Raw genomic sequence first — 22,327 nt, 5'->3', positions numbered from 1 at the left:
AACCCTAAGAGAGAAGGAATGAGGAAGCCAGAAGGAAGGAACTCGCAAGAGTAGCATTCTGGGAAAACAAAGGAGCAGCAGCAGAGAGGACCAAAGGAAAGGTGCCAGGACTGTCCCGTGTAGCCTTTCTGACTTTGCTGCCCCCTCTGGAATCTGATGTCCAGGCTAGTACCCAGCAACATTGCACAGTCCATTCCTTCCAACACACTTGAACTTAGGACCTCTCAGAGAGCCAGTTTGGAGTAGTTGTTAAGTGCACAGACTCTTATCTGGGAGAACCGGGTTTGATTCCCCGCTCCTCCACTTGCACCTGCTGCAATGGCCTAGGGTTAACCAGAGCTTTCGTAGGAGTTGTCCTTGAAAGGGCAGCTGCTGTAAGAGCTCTCTCAGCCCCACCCACCTCACAGGGTGTCTGTTGAGGGGAAAGGAGGTAAAGGAGATTGTAACCGCTCTGAGACTCTGAGATTCAGAGTATAGGGTAGGGTATAAATCCAATATCATCATCATCTTCTTCTTCTCTTCAACGTGAGCACTCTCTCATTGTCCCTGTGCAAAGGGAGCTGGGCTTTCTTCTGTCATCCACAGGGGAATCACTTTCTTTTGGGAATGTTATGTCCTGGCCTCTTTTAAGTGGAAAGACTGTCTTCCAGAGAAAAGCAAAGAGCTGGTGCTTCAGAGGCGGGGTGCATGTGAGGCCCAACAGTCAGTCCCAAACATCCCCACTTGAAAGAGCGCAATGGGCAAAGGAACCAGTGTTGATCAGCTGATGGTCTTCAAGCTACACTCCCCCCTTCCCCTTCTCCAGCATTTTCTGCTTCCTCCTCCTCCTCCTTTTCTTCTTCTTCTTCTTCTTCTTCTTCTTCTTCTTCTTCTTCTTCTTCTTCTTCTTCTTCTTCTTCCTCCTCCTCCTCCTCCTCCTCCTCCTCCTCCTCCTCCTCCTCCTCCTCCTCCTGCATCCCAGTGCCCCCATTTGACCCCTTCCCCATAGTGCTGTTGTCAGAGCTCACTTTATACCAAGAGGTCCTTTGCATATTAGGCCACACTCCCCTGATGTAGCCAATCCTCCAAGAGCTTACAGGGCTCTTCTTACAGGGCCTACTGTAAGCTCTTGGCAGATTGGCTACATCAGGAGGGTGTAGCCTAATATGCAAAGGAGCTCCTGCTACAAAGTGGGCCCTGACTGTTGTTTATTTATTTATTTATTCGAGATTTATATCCCGCCCTTCCCACAAGTGGCTCAGCTCTCCTTACAGGTGGAAAAGGAGAGCTGAGTTCTCGCTTTCCTGCCGGATGAGATGCTTTCCTGATGGGAGGATGGCCAACCAGGAGAATGAGGAGCTGTTCTTGGTGTATGGATCTCAGAGAAGCCACCCAGCTGTGGGGGGGTGGGGGGCTTGGGGCAACCTCCATTACCTGATGGGATGTGGGGTCCAGGATGGGTGAGGGGTTCTCTGGCCTTCAGCCTTGGGGCTCTAGATTCTCCCCAGCCAAGCTGCTAAGGTTGGGTGATACCAAGGGTGGAATTCTAGCAGCAGCTTCTTTTCATATTAGGCCACACAGCCCTGATGTAACCAATCCTCCAAGAGCTTACAAAAAAAGAGCCCTGTAAGCTCTTGGAGATTGGCTACATCAGGGGTGTGTGACTTAATATGCAAAGGAGCTCCTGCTAGAATTCCACCCAGGGAAGCTTGTACCATTTTCATAACCAGCAGGGAGCACTGTTTGCTCTGTTTGCAGTTTCTACATGGACTGATAGGAGTATGTGAAGGATTCCTCAAATAGTAAACAGTTCCTACCATGGACTCTGGCAGTGATTGGTGAAGTGCCTTTGGAAGTTGCTAGGGTTGCCAATCCCCAGTTGGGAACAGGGCACCTCCAAGTTTGGGAATAAGGGTTATCAGAAAGTGGGGGGTGGGGAGGGAAATGTCTGCTGGGCACTCATTATACCCTATGGAGACTGATTCCCATAGGGTATAATGGAGAATTGGTCTGTGGATATCTGGGGTTCTAGGGGGGCTTTTTTTTTAGATAGAGGCACTAAATTTTCAGCCTAGCATCTGGTGCCTCTCCTCAAAACACCCGCTCCCCAAGTTTCAAAAAAGATTGGACCAGGGGATCCAATTCCATGAGCTCCAAAAGAAGGTACCCCTATCTTTCATTATTCCCAGTGGAGGGAAGGCATTTAAAAGGAGCGTGGTCCCTTTAAATGTGATGGCCAGAACTCCCTTCAGAGTTCAATCATGCTTGTCAAACCTTGATTCCTGGCTATCCCCAAAGTCTCCTGGCTCCACCCTCAGTTCCCAGATAATTCTTGAGTTGGACCTGGCAAACCTACAGGATGCTAAAGCAGTTGCTGAGTGTGTTGGGAAATTAAATTAGAAGGAACAGACTGAATCTGAACAGTAATGAGGAACCTGTGCTCCTAGGCACCCCCCTTCTCCACAAAAGTAGAAGCATCTTTCCTCCTTATATGTTACTCTTGTTGTAAATGTTAATGAAATATAGATATGTGCTGAGCAGTCATTATGGAAACTGAGGATTATTTAATCTGAGTATTGAGAATTAACTATAGATGGTTGTTTCAAGTGTGTACTCAGCCTCTAGGTGGTGGCTGGAGATCTCCTGGGATTACAACTGATCTCCAGGTGACAGAGATCACTTTGCCTGGAGAAAATGGCTCCTTTGAAAGGCGGACTCTATGGCATTATACCTCATGGAAGCCCTTCCCCTTCCCAAACCCTGCCCTCCTCAGGCTCCACCCCCAAATCTCCAGGTATTTCTCAACCCAGAGCTGGCAACCCTAGACAATGGCCGCTTTGAAAGGTGGACTCTGTGGTATTATACCCCTCTGGGGTTCCTTCCCTCCTCAATCCCTACTCTCCCCAGGCTCCACCCTAAGGTTGCCAAGTCCCTCCCTAACCCTAGCCCTCTGCTGCTCCGGTGGGAGACTTGTTCTTTGCACACATAAAGCATGTGTGGTGTGATGACATCACCCAGAAGTGGCATCATTGCGCCAGGGATGCTGTAGGACTCACACTAAAAACTCTATGGTACCATAGAGTTTTACCAGAAATCCTAGAGCACTTCCAATGTGATGCAACGTACCAATGTGGCGTACCATAGAGTTTTAGTGTGAGTCCTAGAGTGTCCCCATGCGCCGTCTCTGGTGTGTTGACATCACTTCTGGGTGACGTCATTGCACCAGGAACAGCGCGCACTGACAGGACCCTTCGGGGGTGGGGACCTCTTCAGCGGCCTGCTCCCTGCTGGTGGGTTGGGGCCCTCTTGGGCAGGGGATCCCCAGCTCCCGGCGACAGCTTGGCATAGGGTTGCCAATCCCCAGGTGGGGGCAGGGGATCCCCCGGTTTGGAGGCCCTCCCTCCGCTTCAGGGTCGTCAGAAAGCGGGGGGAGGGGAGGGACATGTCTGCTGGGAACTCTGTTATTCCCTATGGAGATTTATTCCCATAGAAAATAATGGAGAATTGATCCGTGAGTATCTGTGGCTCGGGGGGGGCTATTTTTTGAGGTAGAGGCACCAAAGTTTCAGTACAGCATCTAGTGCCTCTCCCCAAAATACGCCCCAAGTTTCAAAACGATTGGATCAGGGAGTCTAATTCTATGAGCCCCAAAAGAAGGTGCCCCTGTCCTTCATTACTTCCTATGGAAGGAAGGCATTGAAAAGGTGTGCTGTCCCTTTAAATGTGATGGCCAGAACTCCCTTTGGAGTTCAATTATGCTTGTCACAGCCTGGATCTTGGCTCCACCCCAAAGTCTCCTGGCTCCACCCCCAAAGTCCCCAGATATTTCTTAAATTGGACTTGGCACCCTAGCTTGGCAGCCCTACACTCCCCCCGCAAAAAATCTCCAGGTGATTCCCAGCCCAGAGGTGGCAACCATAGGAAGCATGTCTGTGTCTTCCCTGAGGGAGAAGACGTAGGAAAGATAAGAAGGGCCCATGTTGGTGGGTCTGCAGATAGAAGTATTGGTGTGTCCGTTGCCTGCTGAGCCGCTTTTGTTCATTTATTCTACCAACTGCCATGCAGAGGCCTGCCCACTTAAGATATTCTGTGTGGGGTGGAAATAGGTGTGCTGGTGTTTTTAAAAAACTAAGATCCAAAGGGGATTAAATGGAATGGTGGCATCACTTGAAAAACATACTTTTCAAGGGGGAGATTTAAGAGTCAGGAGGTAGTCAGGGGGGGAAAGGAGGCTTGTGTGTTCAAGAACCATTTGAGTCAGTGTCTTTTAATCTTGACGAGAACTGCATATAAAGGGAGGAGAAAACAAAACTAAAAAATAAGGCATATTTTAACAGGGAGGCCTCTACTGCCGCATATGGCAAATTTGTTCATTGCATGTGGTCTTCAGGTTCAGAAGCTTTCTCTAAAGACAGTTTTCTGTTGAGCTGCCTTATGATCCTGACAGGAAATACATTTCCAGTTCTCCTTACCTGAATCTTTCCAAGCCCTTAGAAGAAATTGCCACAGAGAATTCTGCTCTTGTTTTTGCTATATTATTCACGTATGATTTGTTTCCCCTTGTGTGTTGTACTTTCTGAACCAAGATGGTTTAAGTTAATCCCGGCCTGTTATTCAGGAAGTTTCACCAGACACCACCCTGCTCAGACAACTAAGAGGGTATTATTCACTTGAGCCAGTTTGGTGCAGTGGTTAAGTGCACGGACTTTTATCTGGGAGAACCGGAATGATCCCCCACTCCTCCACTTGCAGCTGCTGGAATGGCCTTGGGTCAACCATAGCTCTCGCGGGAGTTGTCCTTGAAAGGGCAGCTGCTGTGAGAACTCTCTCAGTCCCATCTACCTCACATTGTGTCTGTTGTAAGGGGGGGGGGGGGAGGTAGAGGAGATTGTGACTGCTTTGAGACTCTGAAATTTAGAGTATAGTGCGGGATATAAATTCAACATCTTCTTGTGTTGGGACCAGGCTGGGAAGTACAGTGGAATTGTGGGGGAATGGCTCCTTGGCCCCCTCTGTGAAGTTCCAGCTTTTCCATGGCAGAAATTATGTCTCTAGCATAGGGTTGCCAACTTCCAGGTGGGGCCTAGCAATCTCCTGGAATGACAACTGATCTCCAAGCCACAGACATCAGTTTCCCTGGGGGAAAACGGTTGCTTTGGAGGGTGGGCACTGTGGCAATATACCCTGTGGAGGCCCCTCCCCAACCCAAACCCTCCCCAAATCCTGTTCTGCCTTCAAATATCCAGGAATTTCCCAAACCTGTCCAGACTCCATCCTCAAATCTCTAACCGAGAACTGGTAACCCTACCCACCCACCCTGATCATTGCCCGTGGCTAGGGGGGACCTGGCAACCAATGCTCCCTCTAGGCTATAGTGAACAAAAATTCTACTTCATGAGCTACTGGCATTAAAGTTGTGAGCGACTGCATAAATTTGTTTGCTCTGTGGTTGTTCTTCCTGAACTAAGAGCCGGAGGCTAAGAAACTGTGAGCTAGCTCGCAGTAACTCAGCTTAGAGGGAACACCGATGGCCACCTTAGTTGAGTGAAATTATTATTACTCCAACCACTGAGGTTGTGGTGATATACCTGCAAAGTGTAAAAATTATTCAGTCAGATAACACTAGGTTTGCCTTGGACATGAAGTATCGGTCAGTGGTCACCTTAGAATTCAAGGTCTAGAAGTGACCTTGGGTCTTGACATTAAAACCCAAATATTTGGAATGTAATAACTGAAACAGAATTACACACTTTAAAGTCCACTACACTCATAATTGTACTGCGATGCGGTTTCCAGAGATCTCCTGCTGAAGCTGGAGATCTCCTGCTGAAGCAGAGAAATAACGAGATGGAGATCTCCTGCTGAAGCAGAAAAATAACGAGGTCCGCACAGACTTACTGGTATGAAGCGAGGTTTACTTTCTGGTAGCAGAAGGTAGGATCCAGTCGGGCACGGGCCCCAAAATGACTGAGTTCCAATCATTCTACATACAGACAGTTTTATTCACACAGAAACCAGCAGGCAGGCACACAAGCTTATCTGATTTCAAAGGACCCCACCTCCACTAAGTTCCCCCTGGTAAAATTCCATGACTAAGTTTCCTTACTTATCTACATACAGCAAGTCGCCTGTAGGAGGCTGTTCCCTTATTTGCTGGAATGGCCTTGGGTCAGCCATAGCTCTGGCAGAGGTTGTCCTTGAAAGGGCAGCTGCTGTGAGAGCCGTCTCAGCCCCACCCACCTCACAGGGTGTCTGTTATGGCAGAGATAAAGGAGATTGTGAGCCGCTCTGAGACTCTTGTGTGGAGGGCAGATTATAAATCCAATTTCTTCTTCTTCTTCTAATCTTACAGCTGGAGCTCACACTCGCTGGGCGGTAGAGTCAGTTTCTAATGGCAGTTTTACAACAGACCCCTTAGTTTTAAGACAAAGCATATTTTTACTCAGTATGACAGATATTATTATTGGGGGTATTAATTAATTATTCAGGGGCTCCCCTTCGCTGCTATTACAACAGAGTTCAGTCCACCTGGGGGGAAAAGCCACTTTGGAAGTTGGACTCTATGGTGTTATGCCTCAAGCCCCATTCCCCTCAGCCTCGACCTGCAAAAGCTTCTGGTATTTCTCATCTTGGAGCTGGCCTAACTGTAAGTTATCTTGGAGCTGGCCTAACTTACCCTTACTGTAAATTATTTTAAGGATATTGACTTAGATCTGAAGTTTTCCTCTTTCATGATGGCGTGTGATATCCCTAGAGTTGTCAGCTTTGGGTTGGAAAATACCTGGAGATTTTGGGGCCTGGGGAACACAAGGTTCATGGAGGAGAGGGACCTCAGCTGGTTACAATGTCATAGAGTCCACCTTCTAGGGTTGCCAGACCCCAGGTGAGAGCGGGGGATCCTCCAATCTGGCGGATTCCAATCTACTGCCAGCCAACTGGCCAGCAGGGGGAACCCAGCCCTCCCACACATCCCAGCATAACGTCCCCAGAGTGATGATGTCGCACAGAAGTGACATCATCATGCTGGGGATGCTGTATGGCAACGCTCTAGAATTTTAGGAAAAACTCTATGGTAACCATAGAGTTTTGCCAAAAATACCAGAGTGTCATCACATGGCAACCCTGGTGTGATGATGTGATGTCATCCTGCATCCTGCAATGTCATCCTGCCCCCCAGACTCCTGGAGTTCTTCTTCCCACCCCCTGCCAGGGAATGAAGAGGACCTGGCAATCCTACCACCCTCCAAAGCAGCCATTTTCTCCAGGAGAATTGATCTCTGTCTTCTGGAGATCAGTTGTAATAACAGGAGATTTCTTGGCCCCACCTGGAAACTGGCAAACCTAGATATCCCCTAAGTCCGGGGTGGCTAACGGTAGCTCTCCAGATGTTTTTTGCCTACAACTCCCATTAGCCCCAGTCAGCATGGCCAATGGCTGGGGCTGATGAGATTTGTAGGCAAAAAACATCTGGAGAGCTATCATTGGCCACCCCTGCCCTAAGTATACATTTAGACCCTCTCTCTGTTCGATTTGTGGTCATAGGCCTGCTTGGACTTTTTACCTGTTACCTATAAATGGCTCTTCCCAGAGCCTTTTTTCTGGAAAAAGAGGTGCCAGAACTTTCAAGAAGGAATGAAGGAGAAACACATGGCTGCCCCTCATGAGCTCTTAAATGTTTTTTGATAATTTTGTTTCCACAAAAAAGTTCTGGAACTCCTTTCTGCCACTCCCCCCCCCCCCCCAAAAGCCCTGACTCTTCCACACATTGTCACGGTTTCTCTCACCAATAGCTAGACAGCCTCCTCTTCCACCATTATATTTTGCTACCAGCCTGTGTCAATCATACCTTGAAATGTGACTTTTCCCCAGAAAACCACGCTGAAGTGTAGAGGGCGAGGCAAGGTCACTGCGTATGATATTGTGAGTATGATGACTTCATGAGGATGTCATTATGATAGGCATGTTGCATGGCAACACTCTAGCATTTTGGTCAAATACTCTTTGGTTACCACAGAGTTTTGGCCAAAATGCTAGAGCATCACTGTGTGGTGTGCCCTGGTGTGATGACATCACTTCCGTGCAAGATCATCATGCCAGTGATGTCTGTGCAAGAGAAGGCTGTTCAGGAATGGGGCTTCCCTCGTCAGCCAGCTGGCTGGCAGTGGATTGGAGCCCCTGAAATCAGGGGAAACCCTATCACTGAAATAGGATTTTTATAGATCCAGGTCTTCATAGATGCAGATCAGGTTCTGCTGGACAAAAGCCAATTAAATCTCCAATGGCTAGTCAGAAGTTCTGCTGGACAAAAGCCAATCGAATCTCCAGTGGCCAATCAGAAGTTCTACTGAACAAAAGCCCCATTTGGCCCTGCCCACTTCCTACAAACACTTGGCGTGCACCAGGAAACGTATCTCTGGACTCTGTGGAACTTATAGGCACTGTGTTGGGAAACCCTGATGTAGATTTTCATGATCCAGGTTGCATCCAGAAAACCAAGGAGTTTGCCTTTAGCTTCATCCAGAATCTCCCCATCTTAGTCAATTTGCCTCTGCCATATAGTTTCACTTTTGTGTTGCTCTGTTTTCCTGACAGGATTCAGCGGCTACAGTAGCATTGCAAAGATGTTCTCCAAGGCCTTTTTAGCCATTCTGCTCTACTCAGCTGCGGTTCCCCTCCTTGCTCAAAATGATGTCGATGTATCTCGTACCTCATCTACCTGTGAAGGTAAAAGTGCTTAATACCATCCCATCAGGCTCTGGCATATTTATTGACATGATTTTGCTTTTTGGAGCCTTATTGTGGCTAATCAGCTTCCTTTTTCCAGGCAAGCCAGTTCCATCTGTTTCATGAATACAGCTGGGAAGAAATTGCAGGGTCCAGGGCTTTTTTTGTAGCAGGAACTCCTTTACATATTAGGCCACACACCCCTGATGTAGCCAACCCTCCAAGAGCTTACAGGGCTCTTCTTACAGGGCCTTCTGTAAGCTAATATGAAAAGGAGTTCCTGCTACAAAAAAAGCCCCCGCAGGATCCAAATTTGGGGAAATTGCACAAATGAATATTAAAGGATGTGGGGAAGAAACTGACACAGAAAAGAGGGAATTTCAAGAAATTGCAGAGATATATTTTAATTGTATACTGTGGCTACACTTGGATGACATAGTAGCCTAAATTGTAGATCGCTTCTGTGGATTCAAGGTATTCATATAAAGTGCACAACCAGTTTTACATTATATGCAGGGCTCAGACAGTGACACGATATTAGAAGAAATAAAAATGGTGCTTATTTATTTAGTTAAAACATTTAATAGCTGCCTTTCTTCCTTACCAAACTTAAGTCAGCTTACAATATGAACAAAACATTAAAAGGCAATAAAATTATTTTAAAAACCCTATAAAAACCACAGCTTCTCTCATACAATTTAAGAATTTCATAGAAGACGCAAAATTTGAGCAGGGTACATCCTGATTTGAAGTTCAGCCCTGTGGTGTGTACAAAAAATGGGAAAGTTTTAAAAAAAATCAAAGTAAAGTACAGAGTAATTTAATCAGGCCCACAGCCATGGGGGGCGGGGGCTGGCCTCCCCACCCAACCCCCTCCTTTGACCTTTATGGCCCCTCCTTTCCTCTCCATTTTGGCAGCCTCTGATCTCCTCGCCACTCCGGCAGCCCCCACTCCCCTCTGCATGGCGCCTCCCCCTCCCTCCCACTCACCCAGCGCTGAACATGCTACATGCTGAGCACGCCGGAAAGCCGGAATAGGAACCGCCAGCCTCAGCACAGCTTTTCCAAGAGCAGTGGCAGCAGATAGATGGGGGGCCACCAGAGGGGGGGCTCTCCAGCCAAAAAAAAATTCCGTGGGCCCCCCCAACTAAAATTTTCTGGCTACGGACCTGAATTCAATTGATAATTCCCAGTTCCAGGAGGCAGCTTGCTGTACTGGTTAGGAGCAGCAGACTCTAATCTGGGGAACTGGATTTGCTTCCCCACTTCTTCTCTACATGAAGCCAGCTGGGTGACCCTGGGCCAGTCACAGTTCTCTCAGACCCCTCCCTGCCCCACCCACCTCACAAGGTGCCTGTTGTAGGGAGCAGAAAGGAAGATGATGCAAACTGCTTTGACTCCTTAAGGTAGAGGAAAGTGTGGTACAAAAAACTACTCTTCTTCGAACACATTTCAAGACCATAAGGGAACTTGTGACGCAGATAAACACTTGCCACGTTTGGAGATGTTGTAAACCGATTTGAAACGGATGGTGTCAAATGTCTGTTGATTTGAGACTTGTTCCTGGTGATGTTTTGCAATCTTCAGGATTATTAGAAGTCCTCTAACAGTGATCCATTATATTTTAGGAAGATATGTTCGGAGAAGTTTGATAGCTTATGGACTCAGTGATATTGTCCTCTTTTGGAAATCAGTACTATTAATAGGGGACGTCACTCTGTTTTTTTCTAGATGCTTACTTCTACACCAATCATAATTGTGCTATTTTATGTGATATGTGTTTATTAATACAGATAAGAAAAAACTGGAGAAATAAATGTAGCAATTTTCAGCATTTTATTAAACTATTCTGTTACATTTACTATCTTTGTTATTAATTCTTACATGGTAATTTTCAAACATTTTCATAATGTTTGGAGATTGAACATTTCTGGCCGTGTCTCACAACAAGGAGCTGTAAGGTGCCTCAGGGAGCAAATTTCCCTCATGAATATTTTGAAAAGCATCAGAAATCGGGAATTTTCTGTTCAAGAATTTTACTGCTGTTTGTGCTTTTATGGAGAATTAGTACAGACTCACCATATCCAGCTCCAAAGATGACATCTGCCATTGTCACTTTGAGATCTCCTCAGTGAATTCACTGTCTCTGTCTCTCCATACAGATAAAACTGATTGCCCAATCAACGTGTACTTTGTGATTGACACCTCAGAGAGCGTCGCTCTGCAGACAATGCCCATCCAGAGTCTGGTGGATCACATCAAGCTGTTTATCCCTGAATTCATCGCTAGGCTAGAAAGCGAACTTTACCAGAACCAAGTGTCAATCACTTGGCAATTCGCAGGACTTCACTTTTCAGATGTGGTGAAGATTTACAGCGAATTCACCAGCAGCAAGGACATCTACTTAAATCGGCTGACCAACATTCAGTACATTGGCAGAGGCACTTTTACAGACTGTGCTCTCTCTAACATGACGGAACAGATACTCAGTAAGGCGGCTCCGGGAGTGAATTATGCAGTTGTCATCACCGATGGTCATGTGACGGGCAGCCCCTGTGGCGGGATGAAGATGCAGGCCGAAAGAGCGCGAGATGCTGGGATCAAGCTTTTTGCAGTAGCCCCAAGTCAGAACATCTACGAAAGCGGGCTCCGAGAGATTGCCAACTCCCCTCATGAACTTTACCGTAACAGCTATGCCACCACAAAGAAAGATGCCATCGAAATTGACGTGGACACCATCGATAGGATCATCCAAGTTATGGTAAGGGTTGAAATCTGTCTCTTCAGAAGCGATGTTCTTCTGTTCTGGCCACAGGAAGGGGTGGAGTTCTAGCAGGAGCTCCTATGCATGTTAGGCCACACACCCCTGATGTAGCCAATCATCCAAGAGCTTACCAAAAAAAATCCTTGTAATCTCTTGGAGAATTGGCCACATCAGGGGTGTGTGGGCTAATATGCAAAGGAGCTCCTGCTAGAATACCTCCCCTGGCCACAGGCATAGATATCTTTAAAACAGGGCCAGTGCTAGGCTTTCTGGAGCCCTAAGTGAGACTTGTACTAGCAACACCCACCCCCCCCACCCCCCATTTTAAACAACAGAAAAAAATGTAGGGAAAATGGAGAACACCAAACTTGAAACTTTTCACATTTTTAATTCACCGTTTTTAAAATTTTAAAATCTTTAAAATCTTTGTTTTTATCTCTCGAGCCCTCGGAGAAGCCACTCCAATACGCCCACCTGGCTGCTTTCGCCTTGAGGGCGAGAGCAGCTGGGGGGGGGGGTGTTCTCCGCCAAGCCAGGCTTTCCTTGTGAGGGAAGCCCAGCTCAGTCGGAGGAGAGCACACACTGATGCGCCGCCCCACAGCTCTCAGCTTCCCTGTGAAGTAGAGAGCAGCAGGGCAGGGGGAGGGGGCCGCCTACCTCACCTATTCCCATACACTAGCCATGCTTTAAAGGGAGACAAGACTGATTTATGGAGGATAGGTTTATCAAGAGCTACTAGTCGTCATGACTGAAGGGAAACGCCACATTCAGAGGCAGTAAACCTCTGAAAGCCAGTGGCAGGAGGCAGCATGAGGGGGAAGACATTGAAACTGGTTGGCCACAGTGTGAGACAGGATGCTGGACCAGATGGACTGGTCTGATCCAGCAGCGCTCTTCTCGTATTCTGAGGAATGCAATTTCTTAAGAGTTAATCTTGCTTATTAGTTTGGACTGTTTGGATGAGACTTCTGAGACAAAGGGCCTTTTCACACTTACCGGTGGAAACTGGAAGGGAGTCGGTATTGTGCCGCCTTGCAGTAATCCGAGACAGCGATGGGAGTTTTCAGACACATGTTTTTTTTCCCGGTAGGGTTCCGTGATTGGAGCAAGCCATTTCACACAGTTCCGCTTTTATCTCACTTCCACCAGCGCCAGCCGTTTTCACCTGCTGGCGCACGATCTCCATCTTTTTTTTGGGAACGTCGAGCTATAGCGACGTATCACAACAGCACCACCATAGAGATGGCTAGGCTCCACTGAGATAAGTTACCAAGTTTCAGCGGCGGCGATCTCTGGCATCATGATGGAACCCAGGCATCCCTATGGTGATGCTGTTTTGATATGTCGCTGTAGCGTTACAGTGGTATAGCAATCTTAGCCCAACGTTCCCCCCCCCCAAAAAAAAGATGGAGATTGCGCGCCGGTGGGCAAAAAAGGGCGCGAAAACTGCTCCCGGATTAGATACTGGACATTTCACACAGCGCCCCATACCGATTTCAACCCGGAAGGAGGGGTTGAAAACTGGAAGAAGCTGCTCTTTGTTAGTAACGACTCAGGCATGCCTCACTACCAGGACAGCCGCGGGACTGTGTGAAAAGGTGACAGTATTCCGGTAGCAGCCAGTTACTGAGTCGGGTCTGTCTGAAATGCCAGCAGAAACCCGTTACTGTTCAGTAACTGACCATCTTCCATACCGGAATACATAGGCTGTGTGAAAAAGTTCATTACTTGCATTCCATGGTGTGATTGTTGTATGGTGGCCGTGGGTGTGTCTGTGAATGCTCATTTGTGTGTCCACAAAGGACTCCTCACTTCCCACTTTTAAGTCCCTTTTTTGAAGGTTTTTCCCAGGCCGTGGAACCTGGCTAAAATTATTGAAAAAGATCAATCTCACAGATTATTTATTTATTTATTTAATACCATGAATTTCTCCCCAGTGGAGTCCCAAAGTGGCTTATTTCATTCTCCATTCCTCCATTTTACCTTCACAACAACCCTGTGAGGAAGGTCAGGCTGAGGAAATGTGACTGGACCAAGGTCACCTGGTGAACTTCCATGGCACAAGTGAGGATTTAAACCCAGATATTACTCCAACCCTCTTAACCAGTACACCAGTATGGCTCTCAGTAGTGCAAAAAGATCAGCTTTGCAGGGGGGGGGGGGAATACTTCCCTCATCAGCAAAATCCAAATTGTTGACAGAATTTGTATTTTCCTGACAGGGACTGAAATGGCAGACATCAGAATACCAAAGGGCACGGTGCCCCATTGGATGGCTATCAGAACCAAGAATGAGAGCCCAAAGACAGATACCAGAAACTGAGTAATGTCCTTGACACTTCACAGTCCCTTAGTTGTTGGCTAGAGTACATCCACATAAAGATTTCTGGGCAGCCACTTTTTGGAACAGGAAAACAGGTTCTAAAAAATCCAAGTACAGTGTGAGAATCGGTGTTTGCCCAGAGAAGACTCACATCTATACTGAGGGAAAAGCTGTGTCTGCTTTATGTCTTAACTGGGGGGAAATTTGTGTCTGCTTTGTGGGGGGGAGCAACAGTGGGAAGCCTCCTAGTGTCCTGGCCCCACTGGTGGACCTCCTGATGGCACCTGGGTTTTGGGCCACTGTGTGACACAGAGTGTTGGACTGGATGGGCCATTGGCCTGATCCAACATGGCTTCTCTTATGTTCTTATGTCTTCCATAATGATCTGAATTTTTCTTTGTGTTCTTCCCCCAACAGAAACATGAAGCCTACGGAGAGGTAAGCTTGCCGACTTCATCTTTCTCAACAGCATAGCTCTATGTATTAGTGGAAAATGCCACCTCAAAAGTACATCCAGAGCTCTACAGAGCCACATGCATGGCTGTGAGCTTCTAACAGACAAACTGTGCTATCCTGGACATACATACTTAGAAGTAAATGCCATTATTTTATTTTATTTTGATCACCCTCACCCGCATTTTGACCACCCTCATCCGCCAGAGCAGGGCTCAGGGTTGTGTATAACATAGTAGTTCACAGGGGTGGAATTCTAGCAGGAGCTCCTTTGCATATTAGGCCACACACCCCTGACATAGTCAATCCTCCAAGAGCTTACAGAAAAGAACCTTGTAAGCTCTTGGAGGATTGGCTACATCAGGGGTGTGTGGCCTAATATGCAAAGGAGCTCCTGCTAGAATTCCACCCTGGTAGTTCATAATACAGGATTGAAAATTTAAAACCACTAAAACACAATTACTAACCTTCAAAGATGGCATTAAGAATTACAGCAGTGCCGCCATCTTGTGGGGAGGCAGGGAGACAGTGCCAATAGGATGCAACTGTTGCTGTCCTTAAACAAATGCCTGGTGGAACATCTCTGCTTTACAAGCACTGTGAAACTGTAGCATGTGCCGCAAGGTACGGAGTTTATTCAGCAGGGAGTTCCACCAAGTTGGAGCCAGGGTGGAAAAAAGCCTGGCTCTAGTCGAGGACAGCCAGACATCCCTTGGGCCTGGGACCACCAGTAGATTTTTATCTACCAATTCAGCACTCTTTTGGGGGAATACTGGGAGATGCGGTCCTGAATATATGTGGGTCCCGGACCGTTAAGGGCCTTGAAGGACAACACCAAAACCTTGAACCTGATCCACTACTCTACTGGAAGCCAGTGCAGCACACAGTGTGTTGTGTGCAGAGTCCTGGTAAGAACTTAGTGGGACTTTTAGATAGCTTAGCAAGAAAACAATCATGATATAAGGTTTACAAACCTGTCTGAATTCATATACTCTAGCTTAATTGCTTTATGGATAATAACTCCAGATAGTTTGTCATTTGGTCTTCACTGAATAATTGTTTGCATCCCTGGTAAAGACTGCTATGCTGCTGTGGTGAATTAACGGTTTTTATGAGAAGAGTAATTTTCAGTTTTCAGCTCCGCCCATGATTAGATCTCTGATTTTGCAACCTCCAAATTACAACAGCAGGAATTCAAATATGTCAAAGACTTGAAGGTCTTCAGAAGGGAAGGTGATTTCTGCCAATTCCCCTCCAACTGGAAATCCTCAGTTTGCCCCTTATGTTCTCCCTGAGGGCCCATTGACCCACCCACCCAGAAACAAATTTCGGGGGAATCAATGTAGTTCCGTGGGAAGGGAAAATGGAAAATCCCACTGTTTGAGGTCTGTAGATTGTCAGATTACACTTACAATACACACTCAGCATTGTGTGTATTGTAAGTGTTCGCATATGAATTGTTCTTTAGGAGTGAGAAAAGAAGAACAATGACTAAAGGCCAAGTTCAGTAGGTGCCCAGTTCAAAGCACAAGTTCCTGTGGAAAATATACCTGCTTGACATTCTTAGAAAGAGTCGCTTCTGTACACAGCCATGATTTTGGCCTTCCTTCTTGGAAACGTACGACAGAACTGGAGTGTAGAAACCTCATAGTCATTGAGTAGACCTCTGAGATGAATGAAACTCACAAAGTCTGCCATTCAAACGTCACCTTTCCCCCATAGTTCCAGGGTCTTTTTCCTGAAATGATAAAATATATCACTTCCTTAACTACGGAAACCTCATTGAATTTTGGTTCTAATTTATTTCAGTGCTACAAAATGCGCTGCCTAGAAATTGAAGGCCCAGCTGGTCCCAAGGGCTTCCGAGGACAAAAGGTAAGTTGAATGATATCGGTCAATATGAAATGTATGGGTGACAGAAAAAAAACCAAGGTGTGTGAAGGCAATTTGTAATGTAACAGCTGTGAGGATGACTCATCCCCAATCCAGCCCACTCCCTCCAAATATATTTGTTTATTCCAAATATTTATATATTTGGAAAATTTATAAGCTGCCTCTCCAGAGTCCTGCTCAAGGTGGCTTACAGCAGAGTCCTGCTCAAGGTGGCTTACAGCTTCCGCCCAGGCCATGGGACGGAGACAGTGCTGGTCGCCTTGGTGGATGATCTCCAGCGGCATCTGGATCGAGGCGGCGTGGCGGTGCTGATGTTGTTAGAGCTGTTGGCCATGTTCAACACGATCAACCATCGGTTAGTGACCACTTGGCTCGCCGACACAGGCGTCGGGATTGGCCTTACAGTGGCTTTCCTCCTTCCTTGATGGATGGGGACAAAGGGTGGCAATTGGGGGAGAGCTGTCCCAGAGGCACTCGCTAGATTGTGAGGTGCTGCAGGGAGCAGTTCGCTCTCCGATGTTATTTAACATCTGTGTGCGCCCCTTGCCCAGATTGCCCGGAGGTATGGGCTGGGGTGTCATCAATATGCAGATGACACCCAGCTCTATCTACTAATGGACGTCCAGCCTGACTGCGTCCCAAAAAACCTGGACCTGGCGCTGCAAGCCGTGGCAGGTTGGCTCAGGCTGAGTGGGTTGAAGCTGAATCCAACAAAGACAGAGGTCCTTTGCTTGGGTCGTGGTGCTCTGGGAGAGCTCTCCCAGTTTTTGACGGTGTGTCACTGAAAGCGGCATACCGGGTCAAGAGCTTGGGGGTCCTACTGGAGCCTTCATTGTCAATGGAGGCCCAGATAGCGGCCACTGCCAAGTCTGCGTTTTTTCATCTTAGACAGGCGAGGCAGTTGGCCCCCTTCCTCGAGCGCCAGGACCTAGCAACATTGATCCATGCAACGGTCACCTCAAGACTGGATTACTGTAATGCCCTCTACATGGGGCTGCCTTTGTGCCGAACCCGGAAGCTGCAGCTGGTGCAGAACACAGCGGCTAGGCTATTGTTAGGGCTCCTGAAGTGGGAGCACATACAGCCGGGGCTGCGTGGGCTGCACTGGCTGCCGGTTGCATACCGGGTTTAGTACAAAGTGCTGGTTATTACCCTTAAAGGTCTATATGGTTGAGGGCCTGCCTACCTGAGGGACCATCTCTCCACATACGAACCCCAGAGAGCACTGAGGTCAGTGGGAAAGAACCAGCTGAACATCCCTGGGCCGAGGGAGGCCAAATTGAAGAACACAAGGGAACGGGCCTTCTCTATCGCAGCTCCACACCTGTGGAATCAGCTTCCAGACGAAGTGCGGGCCCTGCGGAGTCTTGAGCAATTCCGCAGGACCTGCAAGACTACTCTTTTTTAAGATGGCCTTCGCTGAATGCTGAGCTAATGATAGATTCGCTGCTGTTGTATTCCGCCATCAATTTATTAAAAACCTGAAATTTAGCACCATAAATGTTAATTTTAATTGGAACATTGATTTAAACGATGGTTTTATAATGTAGTATTTATTGAATTATATGATTTTATTGTATTATATTGAATTAATATGTTGTGAGCCGCCCTGAGCCTGCTTCAGCGGGGAGGGCGGGATATAAATAAAAAGTATTATTATTATTATTATTATTATTGACTGCCAAGATTATTTCATTCACCTCAGTTGAGGGAAAAAAACCCAGTCATGTCTGAGGAAAAAACCAGCTTGATTCTGCAGAATAATAGAATGTTTACTGGGTGCTTCATTTTAAAAGCAGAAATTTGTGTAGAAGGATGATGTGGATGACAGCACACATTCTTACCTGTGACTTTTCCAGGGCCCCATGTTTGCTCCTTGATGTGAGGCCATGGCTGCTGAAGCTAGTAAACTAGGAAGCCACCAATGAACAAGTCCTATTGACCGTCTCATGTGCTCTTTGGAAAGGCAGGTTTGCAAGGGCAGCATCAGCATTTTGCAAACTCTCTGTATCCCCATACATTTTTCAATATCAAAAGAAAGAATGAGGAGTGGTCCCTGCTGAAGGGCTGCCACAGCCTTTCGAGAGGCCTGGGGCCAATCTGCTCAGGAGTGTTTTGACCCACGGGCATAACACAACTATGTACTCAGAGAACCTTGGCCCTTGGTGGGACCTTGCTGTTGAGGCACAGAGCAGACAGTCTCTGATTGACTGATTTCTGTAATTTCCATAATTGGCCATGATTATTTCACTGTTGCTGTGCATTATCTGAAAAATGGGTTGGATCCAATACTCCCTCTAAGCAGTGGAGTCTTGTGAGCAAAAATTCTACTCCGTGAGCTGCTGGCATTAAAGTTGTGAGCTGCTGCATAAGTTATTTTGCTCTGGGGCCATTTTTCCTGAGCAGACAAAAATATGTGAGCTGGAAGCTTAAAAAAAACTGTGAGCTAGCTCATACTAACTCAGCTCAGAGGGAACGCTGGTTGGATCCCACCAATTTTTTGCCCAATCACATCCAGTTCCCATCCTTATTACACAACCACCCCATCCCACATGGCTTTTGTCAACGTAGATCCCTTTATGCCTGGCATAGCCTTTTCAGCAGTCAAATGGGATCAGTTCCTCTAGTTTGTCATCAGTAGGGAAGCCAGTTGGATCCAACTTGTTGTCTTCTTGAAGTAGGAGGAACCAGAAACCCACATCTGTAGAGTGACATTCTCACTCACCACAGTGGTTTGACTCTGGTTACAGGAAGAGCGGGTTTCTTCCTGCCTGCTGCTAAGTAGTGTTGTGCCCCTACCAGGAACTGATTCAATTGCCTGTGGAATCTGACCATGTGGCCATATTAGCTCTGCATTTCAGTGTAATATTGCTGAAGGCCACTACAAAATTTATTTGCCATTTTCTTGCAGTAGAAATAAGGAAGAAATGTTATACTTACTGGTTTTGGCTTTTTTTTTTTCCTTCTAGGGTGCAAAAGGTAACATGGGAGCCCCCGGAGCTCCCGGTGTGAAAGGACGACAGGTGAGTAACTGGAAAATGCAAAAATCCAAATGATTCCCCCATTGATCATATGCTATATGAACCACTGAAGCCACTTTGGACATTGAACATTCAGAGGCTAGATGGCCATCTGAGAGCAGTGAAGATCCTGGGAATTTAGGGGGAGGTATTTGTGAGTTTCCTGCATTGTGCAGGGGGTTGGACTAGATGACCCTGGAGGTCCCTTCCAACTCTAGGATTCTATGATTCAGGTATTAGGATCATATCTGATGATAGGGTTGCCAGCCAGCCTCCAGGTGGGGCCTGGAGATCTCCTGGATTTGCAGCTGATCTTTAAATGACGGAAATCAGTTTCCCTGGAGAAAATGGCTGCTTTGAAGAGTGCACTCCATAGCATTATACCCTGCTGAGCCCTCTCACCTCCCCAAACCGCACTCCCCAGGCTCCACCCACAAATCTCCACAAATTTCCCAACCCGGGTTAGAAAACCCTGTCAGACATAGCCCTCCATTCCAGTTTGGGGTTGGTATTTGAGTCTCACAATCAGCCCGTAATCCTCAGATCTGGTATTTGGATCTGGTGATAAAATTGTTAGTCTAAAAACCCCGGAATTTAACAATGTCATGTAGTGGTGTGGTGTATAGTAATTGTATATTCTCAGCATATAAAAGCAAGGAACACCAAATCCACAGGGTTAACAGAGATTCTGATGTATTTTTTCTCGGACGCTGTTATAGACCCTATTATACTTCTATTCAATGAACAAGAGAAAGTCCTTGAGGCAGGGAAGTTGTATTTGAGAGCTTTAGAGAGCTCCAGATTTTTTGACATTCGCTCCTTGCTGAGTGGCCCTCACACTGACTCTCCTATTGCAGATGGGGAGGGTCTTATCCTGAAGCAAAACTCCCATCTCTACCTGTGCCTGCTCCCCCCCCCCCACACACACCTGTGCTGTGGCACAGAAATGGAACAATTCAACCAGGCACAGAACCTGCTTGAAAAAATTTTTTACAAGTAACACAGGATTACAGAACACACTATATTGATACCAAATCTAGACTCAAATCTAGTAGCACCTTAGAGCAGGGATGTTAAACATGCAGCCCAGGGGCCAAATCAGGGCCCCAGAGGGCTCCTATTAGACCCATGAGCAACTCACCGTTGTCTGCTTCATTCTCCCTCTCTTTTGCTTCCTTCTGCAGCATGACATGCTTTGCCAGGCTTGCTCAATCGCACAGGAGCTACAGAGCCTCCCTTGGGGAGGAGGTGGGGGAAGGAGAGCTAGCTTTGCCAGGCTCTCTCAATTGCACAGCAGAGCTACTGAGCCAAGCCTCTCTTCCTTCTATTGGCTGAGGCTCAACAAGTCAATGAGGTGGATTAGGCCGAGTGTGTGTGTTTGTGTTCTTTATAAAGTTTTTATCTCCCCTACCTGGCATTACATTTTATGACACAAATGGCCCGGCCCAATAAGGTGAAGATCTGGCCCTCATAACAAATGAGTTCGACACCCTGCCACAGAGACCAACAAATATAAGTCTTTCAAGTGTCAGAGCTCCCTTTATTGAGCACTTATACCTCAAACATCTTGTGGGTCCTTGAGGTATGACTGGACTTGAATTGAGCTATTTCAGTGCAGACCAACACAACTACTCTACTGATACTAAATCTGTAATCCTGAGTGGGTACATGCTGGTGTTTTTACAAATGCATCCAGAAGCTGAGGGTGGTCTCTCCCAGAAAGCATTGCACTGGAGACAGATGATGGCTTTTTCGGAAAGCTGAATCCAATTTTAAAGAGGGAGCTCAGCTGCTGATACAAACAGTCATCCCTCATTTGCTCTGGCTAAAGAGGATAGCCAAAACGGGTAAGCCCTGAGGAAAGCCAGACCTATTTCAAACCTCTTCAGAATCTCTCCAGAACTGTGTTGTGTCTCCAGCATGTTCCCAGCTTCATCACTTACAGAATGAAAGCTGAGATGGTGGCTCAGCGGTAGAGCATCTGCTTGGTAAGCAGAAGGTCCCAGGTTCAATCCCTGGCATCTCCAAAAAAGGGTCCAGGCAAGTAAGCGTGAAAAACCTCAGCTTGAGACCCTGGAGAGCCTCTGCCAGTCCGAGTAGACAATACTGACTTCGATGGACTGAGGGTCTGATTCAGTAGAAGGCAGCTTCATATGTTGTTCATATGTTGAGACAGACAGGCAAAGTATGCAAGTGATGAAAGAGAAATGCATTAAATGCTCTTTAAATGACTACCACTAATAACATGGTATCTTTTTAATATAGGGTGATCCAGGAATTGAAGGACCGATTGGACATCCCGGTCCCAAGGTACAGAATTTTGTTCTTGTCATCTCTCTCTTTACTAAGCAAGGGAACATGGAGGGGGGGGGGGGTTAAACTCATCTCAGCAGTTCACCCATCGCCAATTTAGCCCTTGTTCAGTGGCATCACGCTCTCACTCCCATGTGGCAAATGAGGAGGAAAAGAATTAGCCCTTCAACAGGAACTGTGGTAAGAAAATATCCCGCTGTGAATGGCTGCAATGTTGACAGGGCTGGCCCTGCCTCTAGGCAAACTAGGCAATTGCCTAGAGCATCAGCCTTCTGGGGGTGCTGAATTGGGTGCCCCCATGTTACTCGATGACGTTATAAGTGCTGGGGGGGGGGCAGAAGTTAGCCATGCCTAGGGTGCCAGACAGTCTAGGGCCGGCCCTGCGTGTTGATGCAACACTTTCATGATCTTGACCAATACCCAAGTAGGGTCCCAAATCAGAGTTCACTGCAGTCCGGTCTACACCCAGGCTTTGTACTGGATTTGGAATATGAGAACAATCTGAGGAAAATAACCCACAGAACACTGAAAGGCAGGAGAGACATTGGAAGGGGCTGCAGAGCTACCCTATGAATCCTACACCAAGCTGAGTCGATCTGGGTGAACAAAAGGTCATCTCTCCTTGTATCAATCCAGGATGTACCTCCAGTCTTCTTACCTGTGCCTCCCTGCCATCCCCTCCGGTCAGTATCCTGTGGGTAGGTCAGGTGGACGGTTGCCTTTTCACCTTGAGGAGGGCTTGTGAGATCAAACTCAGAAGGCTTTTGAGGTGCCCTGGAGGCCACAGGTTTCATTTTACCTGAACTGTCCTTGTGCTGTTGCAATTGTGTTTTAGGAGTGTGGTTTTTAAACTTTGCGA

General features: G+C 47.1%; 1 protein-coding gene across 2 annotated transcripts in view; it reads left to right on the top strand.

The window, feature by feature from the left end:
* Positions 1-22,327, top strand: part of COL6A2 (collagen type VI alpha 2 chain) — a 79,968-nt gene that overhangs the window by 4,579 nt on the left and 53,062 nt on the right. For both annotated transcript variants that reach the window (XM_060232143.1, XM_060232151.1), the window contains exons 2-7: positions 8,572-8,703; positions 10,866-11,464; positions 14,207-14,227; positions 16,052-16,117; positions 19,105-19,158; positions 21,421-21,465. In XM_060232143.1, the coding sequence (XP_060088126.1) occupies positions 8,601-8,703; positions 10,866-11,464; positions 14,207-14,227; positions 16,052-16,117; positions 19,105-19,158; positions 21,421-21,465 (888 nt within the window). In that variant the 5' untranslated portion in view covers positions 8,572-8,600. The remainder of the gene's footprint in view (positions 1-8,571; positions 8,704-10,865; positions 11,465-14,206; positions 14,228-16,051; positions 16,118-19,104; positions 19,159-21,420; positions 21,466-22,327) is intronic.

This window comes from Heteronotia binoei, chromosome 1 (assembly GCF_032191835.1).
Source record: "Heteronotia binoei isolate CCM8104 ecotype False Entrance Well chromosome 1, APGP_CSIRO_Hbin_v1, whole genome shotgun sequence".
Classification (NCBI taxonomy): Eukaryota; Metazoa; Chordata; class Lepidosauria; order Squamata; family Gekkonidae; genus Heteronotia; species Heteronotia binoei.
This window is presented reverse-complemented; position numbering and strand designations above follow the sequence as displayed.